Raw genomic sequence first — 7,930 nt, forward strand, 5'->3', positions numbered from 1 at the left:
CTAATAAATTTCAACTAGCATGAAGAAGACAAAAAATAAAATCGGAAAAGATAATCAACTATTCAACATGTTTTATGTTTTGTACAGGAAGTGAAGATACAATGGATTGCATTGGTAATGATAACAGGAAGACAAAATCACAAATTGCAAAAATATCAGGCTAACCTTTCCCTGTGAAGAAAGAAAAGGAAACAAGACTAAATATAAACCATACATTTGTCAAAATCAGAAACAACCCCCAAATCGTATAAATACCCTATGCAATATCACACGGTTGCTTGCCATACTTGTGTTATAAAACTAAAACCAAAAAAAAAGAAACAAGTATAGCAGAGGAACGTGTGCAGCTGGTTTTAGAAACACCAAAAACATATCTCCTCCTATATCTATTGAGTTGTGATGACGATCACCCAAAATATCTCCATTAGCAACGGTAACCTGGTGGTGTACGGAAACACCATATTGAGTGGAGTTCCCGACAACATCGTATTAACACCTGCTCCTGGTGCCGGTGTCGCTGCTGCTGCTTTTATTGGTGCCACTGCTGATCGTAACAAATGCCTTCATGTCTTCCCTATCGGCACTTTACTGTAATCTTCTTCTTCTCCGTCTTCGTCTCGTTTTACTTTTCCTATTCTTAATCAATCACTTTGATTATGTGTCATTTCCTTTTCTTTTTTCTCGCCATTTCCTTCCATTTCCGTCTATTTCCGGTTGTAGAACAATTTTAATTCATTATTCCTTATCCACTTCATTATACAATTGACCATTCTCGAAACAAGATATGGGCCGGCGGCCATTTAAGGGAAATGGGAGTAAATGGAGAGTGGACCAAATGGAGAGGATCCAAATTGGATCAATTAGGACCGGACTGTTCCCGCTACCTATTCCTGTATCTTCAAATTTAATTGATAAAATTAGTTAGTTAGTTAGTTAGCTAGTTTACAAATTAGTTAGTCACTCATCAGAGTTAGTTGGACTCGTGCTAAAATATTGTGAGACAACTAGTTGAAAATGCTTAGATTAAAAAGAGCACTAAAACTTGGGAGAGCTCTTACTTAAGTTATTGAGAGACCAATCTTTCGTACCCTTTTATTTATATTTCGTAGCCTTTTATTATTGATCGTGACATAGTAATTTCGTACCTATTTACATAATAAATGTACTCATATTATCATTAACCATGATTTGTACAATGATCTCTCAATAAAGCTTATTAAGAGACCGTCTCTCAGGAGACCTACTCAAGGAGAGAAGAAAAAAAAAAATAAAGATAAGAAAATGGTGTGATATATAAAAATGCGAAAGTAGCAATTTTATTTTGTAATTTTATTTAAGGGCCAATTTGATTGAAGTAATTGAAATTATGGTCTTTGACACAAATGAAATCTAAAAACAATCTTTAATTTTTAATCTATTTTTTTTTTATTAAATCATTTTATTTATTTGTTCTTTGTAAATACATATAGAATAATTCTAAAATTTTATACAATTTGGTATAGATTTACTATTCGTATTTTCGTACATATTAGTAGCACTTTATAAAACTTTACCACTATTTAAATCAGAAAGAACCTCTCTGTGCAGAGGTAATTGGTAAGGCTGCGTACGTCCTACTGCCCTACTGTAATTTGAGGGAGTCATTGACGCACTGGGGTAATGTTGTATACTGGTGTATAATATGTATTTAAAATGTATAATAAAATGTTTGAAATTTGTCATAAGTATTGTTGTGTTTCATAAATTGTAGGGAGTATACATGGATAAAAAAAAATCATTTGTGAGGTATTATGATAGAACACTAATAATTGGGTTAGATATCACTTTTCGTCAAAAGTAAGGATTCAATTTCTACAATTGAAGCTTAAAGCTTGAGGGTTTTATTTCACCATAATTGAGCAAAGTTAGGGGCTTAATTACTACTTTCGCAAGTAACAGATTGAGCCTCTTGTTAATAAAACTTCAATCACTACTCAAAACGCTGTAGAGATGAAATTGAACATTCATTTTCACTGGAGTCCATTAGGCTATAACAGAGATGAGGTGCTAATAATAAAAATTAGCGCAGTAGTATTCGGAATTCCTTCTGTTATAGGTATGTTTATTTCTGGAATAAGCAATTCAGTACCTTGCTGAATGTTTAAAAGGTTGTATCATCTGATTGTATCAGGGGTTTGCGATTCATGTGCTGTTTCCGTTTCAAGCTATGGTGGATGACTCAAAGAATGGGTAAATGTGGAAGAGATGTTCCTTTGGAAACTCAGTTTATGATTGTAGAGAGTAAGGACGCAACTGTAGAAGGCGAACCAAATGATTCTCCCTCTATTTACACCGTCTTTCTTCCGCTTTTGGAGGGCCAATTTCGTGCTGTTCTTCAAGGGAACGAAAATGATGAAATCGAGATTTGCATGGAGAGTGGTGAGTTGATCTTAATCATGAAAGTGTACAGTCTTCCTTGCATGACTAGCCCACTTACATAGTGTCAAACTTACGTAGAAAAAACTGTGGTGGAGCCATTACTAGTAAAACCTCAACCATGGTGGAGAATTGCCTTGTACAAAAACAAACTGTGCAGTGCCGTTATATTGATGGAGGAACTGCCTTGTGTGCATCGCTAGCCCAAACCACAGGGTCATGCTTTTTTCTAACGCGCTCCCCTCTTGGTCCTGCAACAAGCTTGAGATCAAGGCGGTCTGAGCTATGTAGATAGTGGTTAACTGATTATGTAGGTGTCTTTAATGCCAAGTACCAACCAGAAGCCGAAATGGAGCAACCCAACTGTCATTCAAATCAGTTATTTAAATGGCTTCTATTGCACCTGGGAGTTGGAGTTCAACAGATCATATACGACTGTTTTTTGCATTCTGTGATCTGGTTTTGCAGGGGACACTGCCATCCAGACAAACGAAGGGTTTCATCTTGTTTACGTGCATGCTGGGACTAATCCCTACGAAGTTATCAACCAGGCTGTTAAGTGAGTACCTCACCTTCTGTTTCTTTTCACAGTTCTGGTAGCGTAGTATCTGATTGCATATATTGTGAATCTACCAAAACAAGTGGTGACCCTGAGATACCCAGCTTAAACTCAGCGTCTCCAAGTAATTTAATTGGCGCTGTGAAGTGTGTTCAGTTTGCATTTAGGTTTTAGATTGTTTGATTCAAGTCTTTGTAATGATGTCTGTTTGATTGCGCTGATGTATGTTTCTTTATTAATCAGGGTTTTGGAGAAACATATGCAATCTTTTCGTCATAGAGAGAAGAAAAAGGTAATCCATCTTTCTTCTAATCGTTTTATTTATTTGAACTTCTGTTGGAAGTGTAGAAGATCTAACTGATGGTGGCTTTCTACAGATACCCAGTTTCGTTGATTGGTTTGGCTGGTGCACGTGGGATGCTTTTTACACAGATGTCACTGCAGAAGGTGTAGAAGAAGGCCTCAAAAGGTTTATGATGTCCTGTCTGTATGCTAGAGATGTATGTGTTATCTTTAGAGTTGATTAACCAATCTTTTTTTTTTTTTGTTCCTGCTCGTTGCAGCTTGTCAGAGGGTGGCACTCCACCACGGTTCTTGATCATAGATGATGGTTGGCAGCAGATAGGGAATGAGGTTGCTGAGGGTGAAAACTGTGTTGTGCAAGAAGGAGCACAGTAAGTAAACTCTTCATGAACAAATGTGTATTGAAACTGTCTCAAATCGCCGGGGTTGTGGAATACCGAAGGTTTCACGTTACTTTGCTGTATTAGCTGCTTATACTTAATATTGTGTGGATTATGAATCTCCAAGATGTCACTGATCTGACTATATAATCTAGTAGGTTGACTTTACCTTTCCATAGAGATCGAAAAGGAAAAAAGTAGAAGCTGAAATGTTCCATTTAGGAATTCATAGAGATAGTTCTTAACCCAATTATTATAAGATCGTGACCTGATTTCTGGTTCATCTGGGAATTCGTAGAGATACACGGATATACCTTCTTAAACTCATATTCTGGCTCACGTATTTTTGGCAGATTCGCTAATAGGTTAACTGGAATCAAAGAGAATGTCAAGTTCCAAAAGAAAAAAAATGGTGATTCTACCAATGTGGTTCCTGGTCTGAAACTTGTGGTAGACGATGCCAAACAGCGTCATGGAGTAAAGTAAGTGTCCAACTTGGAAGTGTATACTTTGCTATTTTCATTTCTGAATTCTTATGTTAGGTGAGTTCAAATAGGAGTTTGCTCTAGAATTTGGTCTCACTACTCACTAGGCCTTAGACTCCAAAGACCTATCCTTACCCTGTAATAGGCGGATTCTTGGAGGCTCTAGGATGATGTTTTGAGATAAAAAGCTTATCTTTATTTTGTCCTGTTCTCCGGAGTAGATAACACTGCTCATCATAAACTTTAACATTTGGAGGACATTAATCCAAGTATTCAACACCTCACATCACTATGATCATATGCTCTACAGTGTAAACTGATGCATGTACCCATACCCGTGGGCCTATGTTAATTGAGCAAGAGGATGATGTTTATTGATGATCCTTTGATAGAAAATAAAATAAAAATACGTCGAGTAATGTACGGAGGACAAGTCTGCTTGTGACAGATTATTACTTAAAACAATAGAAGGATAACAATATAAGGAACAGGAGTATAGTTAGTTACTCCATGACAGTGTCTTTGCCTCCACTGGAATTTCGTGGAACACAGTTTTTTATAATGTTTATGTAAATTTTCAGGAATGTATATGTCTGGCATGCTCTGGCTGGCTACTGGGGTGGAGTGAAGCCAGCAGCTACAGGCATGGAACAGTACGATAGTGCTTTGGCATATCCCGTTCAGTCGCCTGGTGTATTGGGCAATCAACCAGATGTTGTCATGGATAGTCTTTCGGTCCATGGTCTTGGTTTGGTCCATCCAAAGAAAGTCTTCAATTTCTATAATGAGCTCCACGCTTATCTTGCTACATGTGGTGTGGATGGGGTAAAAGTGGATGTGCAGAATATTATTGAGACTCTTGGTGCTGGACATGGTGGCAGAGTTTCCCTTACCCGTGCCTATCATCAGGCCCTTGAGGCCTCAGTTTCACGGAATTTCCCTGATAATGGCTGCATTTCTTGCATGTGTCATAATACTGATGGCATTTATAGTACCAAGCAGACGGCTGTTGTGAGGGCTTCTGATGATTTCTATCCTCGGGATCCTGCCTCACATACCATTCACATTTCCTCTGTGGCTTATAACTCTTTCTTTCTTGGAGAGTTCATGCAACCTGATTGGGATATGTTTCACGTAAGTTTAGTTCCTTGTCCGCGCAACCACTATATATGCATTAAAGTGTTGTCATGTTCTGAAGGATGAAAAACTAAAGTCAGAAAACTTGTTGTTCAGAGTTCGCATCCTGCTGCAGACTACCATGGGGCTGCTCGTGCAGTTGGTGGATGTCCAATATACGTGAGGTATGGAGTCGCTAATTGTGTATAAATTTACCATTTTCTTGTACAGTTAGAGATTTCTTTTATTGAGGCATAGATGTTTAGCATTGATAGAAAAGTGCAAGACTAATACTATTCCGTTACTCAGTGACAAGCCTGGAAACCACAACTTTGATCTTTTGAGAAAGCTGGTCCTTCCTGATGGGTCAGTTCTCCGTGCTCGCCTTCCAGGGAAGCCTACTCGTGATTGCCTCTTCAGTGACCCAGCCAGAGATGGAACCAGGTGCGTCTCATGATAAAGATGATGATCCTTACTCTTTGCAACTATCACACTGAATAAGATTTGACAGTAAGAGTAATATTCTTTTGGTTGCAGTTTGCTCAAAATATGGAACCTAAACAAATGTTCAGGGGTGGTGGGTGTTTTCAACTGCCAAGGTGCCGGATGGTGTAGGATCGTGAAAAAGACGCTCATCCATGATACTTCTCCTGGAACCCTAACAGGGTCTGTCCAAGCAACTGATGTGGACTCCATTGCGGATGTCGCTGGCCCAGACTGGAATAAGGAGGTGATTGTGTATATGTACCGATCAGGTAATTTTATTTGGGCACTAGAAAATCCACATGATTCTGAAAGATTTTCCATCTATAATTTCAGTTAAATACTAAAAGCTTTTTAATCTGGTTGCATCTCAGGAGAGCTGGTCCGGTTGCCCAAGGGTGCATCGCTTCCTGTGACTCTGAAAGTCCTGGAATACGAACTTTTCCATTTCTGCCCTCTTAAAGTAAGTAAATTGTTTTTAACTTTAGACTGTAGTCACAGATCTTGTTGTGGATGTGGTCTGATGAGATACACTCTTTTGGTTTGCAGGAAATTACAAGCAGCATCTCATTTGCTGCAATTGGATTGCTTGAAATGTTCAATAGTGGAGGAGCGGTAGAAGAATGTGAGGTAATGCGAGCGACTGGTGACAGCAACATCGCCGCAACTATCCAGCTCCAAGTCAGAGGCTGTGGTGTCTTCGGAGCATATTCCTCCCAGCGCCCATTCAAATGTACTGTTGGTGGGGCAGACACGGAGTTCAAGTATGACACGGAAACAGGCCTACTCACATTAAACCTGCCACTTAAACAGCAAGAGATGTACAGATGGCCTGTTGTCATCCAGGTTTAGATTTGCTGTTCCAGGACATTGCCTCTTTACATTGCTGATAATGCCATTGGTATTCTGCTGCGAGGTGTGCGAGTGTGTACTAGTATATCGGAGAGTATTGGAAATGGGATCGGATCTGTTGAATAAAGGCACACCTCTGTATTCTTTTGACCTCTCTTGATGATCACTACTCACTATTCAACTCTTGAGTTTCTTGTTTCTAGCCATTTGTATCGTGTACTCGCATTACGAGTTACAGTTTATCTTGACAGCATTTCATATAAATATACTCCGTACTTGTGTTGATCAGTAACATACAGGGAGTAATCAAAAGTGGTTTTTCATATAGCTCGTCGATGATAATTAACTTTTCGTTTCTAAACTAACTCCAGATTGAGTTTGTTTCATGTTGATGATCTTCAATGTGAATTCGACCTCGCGTAGCTCGCCTTCATTTCTGTTCACGACCAAGCTAGTGAGGCATCAACTAGGCAACCACCCCGTTTTCTTTCTTGTATCATCCAAGTGTTATAATTCCGTGAAAGTAGTAATTAAACCTCTTAAGTTTGCCCAATTATGAAATTAAGCCCCTTAAGTCTGACATGTAGTGATCAACTCCAATAAATTTACTAAAAAGTGATATCTCAACAAAAAATTGTTCACCATTCATTTATACAATTTATTAACCACACACACAAAAAAACCCTCTTGGTGTAATTATAGTTGCCCTTGGAGGAATGTGCACATTCGCAACTAGAGATATTAGTGTTGATATTAGTGTTATCCCCACTGGGGATTTGCTTATTGTACTATTTATTATTCCTGCTTAATCTTTGGTTGACGTGTTTGTTTGTCATGTGTTTGTCGTCGGAAAAAAAGATTACGCAACGAATGTATTACATCATATCTTTTTCGTAGTTGAGTTTACATGTATTTTTTCCGAGTATTTAAAATTTATAAGTAATAGGAGTGATTGCAAAACTCAAAATTAATTGAATTTATAAGTATAGTTTTTGAGCAATGTTGTACTTTTTAGCTTAATATTTAAGTGAACGAGCTCAAAAACTTTATAGTAAAAACTCATATTCCTTAAAATAAAACTCAAAAAATTTATTATAAAACTTAAAAAGTACACAATCAGATGTACTACATCTGATATATAATCTATGAACTAGTGTGTCGTCCACCTAAACCTAAATTGGTGGCATGTTATGATCCATTTGTTAGTTGTTTCCGTTCAAATGAGGAGTAGCGAATCTTGAATTTAGTTGAGTTGTTACTGTAGGCACGAAAATTTTGTATAAGTGCCACGTTGGAAGTCAATAGTCAAAAGGTTGATCCGTCAACGGAAATGTAAA

At 38.0% G+C, this 7,930-nt stretch overlaps 1 protein-coding gene across 1 annotated transcript; it reads left to right on the forward strand.

Annotated features, from left to right (window-relative positions):
• The first annotated feature begins 276 nt into the window (after window positions 1-276).
• LOC141657223 (putative galactinol--sucrose galactosyltransferase 2) lies at window positions 277-6,916 on the forward strand. The gene is made up of 13 exons (XM_074464378.1): window positions 277-590; window positions 2,171-2,418; window positions 2,884-2,974; window positions 3,218-3,266; window positions 3,352-3,443; window positions 3,538-3,648; window positions 4,011-4,139; window positions 4,724-5,276; window positions 5,376-5,443; window positions 5,568-5,702; window positions 5,796-6,013; window positions 6,116-6,204; window positions 6,291-6,916. The coding sequence occupies exons 1-13, from the start codon at window positions 400-402 to the stop codon at window positions 6,591-6,593; spliced, it is 2,277 nt and encodes a 758-aa protein (XP_074320479.1). The 5' UTR covers window positions 277-399; the 3' UTR covers window positions 6,594-6,916.
• Window positions 6,917-7,930: the final 1,014 nt, after the last annotated feature.

Source organism: Silene latifolia, chromosome 5, assembly GCF_048544455.1.
Source record: "Silene latifolia isolate original U9 population chromosome 5, ASM4854445v1, whole genome shotgun sequence".
In the NCBI taxonomy this organism is placed as follows: Eukaryota; Viridiplantae; Streptophyta; class Magnoliopsida; order Caryophyllales; family Caryophyllaceae; genus Silene; species Silene latifolia.

Coding starts and splice junctions, on each gene's coding strand:
- LOC141657223 (XM_074464378.1), top strand. CDS start 400: ATGACGATCACCCAAAATATCTCCATTAGCAACGGTAACCTGGTGGTG. Junction 2,975..3,217: donor GTTATCAACCAGGCTGTTAA/GTGAGTACCTCA, acceptor TTTATTAATCAG/GGTTTTGGAGAAACATATGC. Junction 5,703..5,795: donor CCAGCCAGAGATGGAACCAG/GTGCGTCTCATG, acceptor TTTTGGTTGCAG/TTTGCTCAAAATATGGAACC.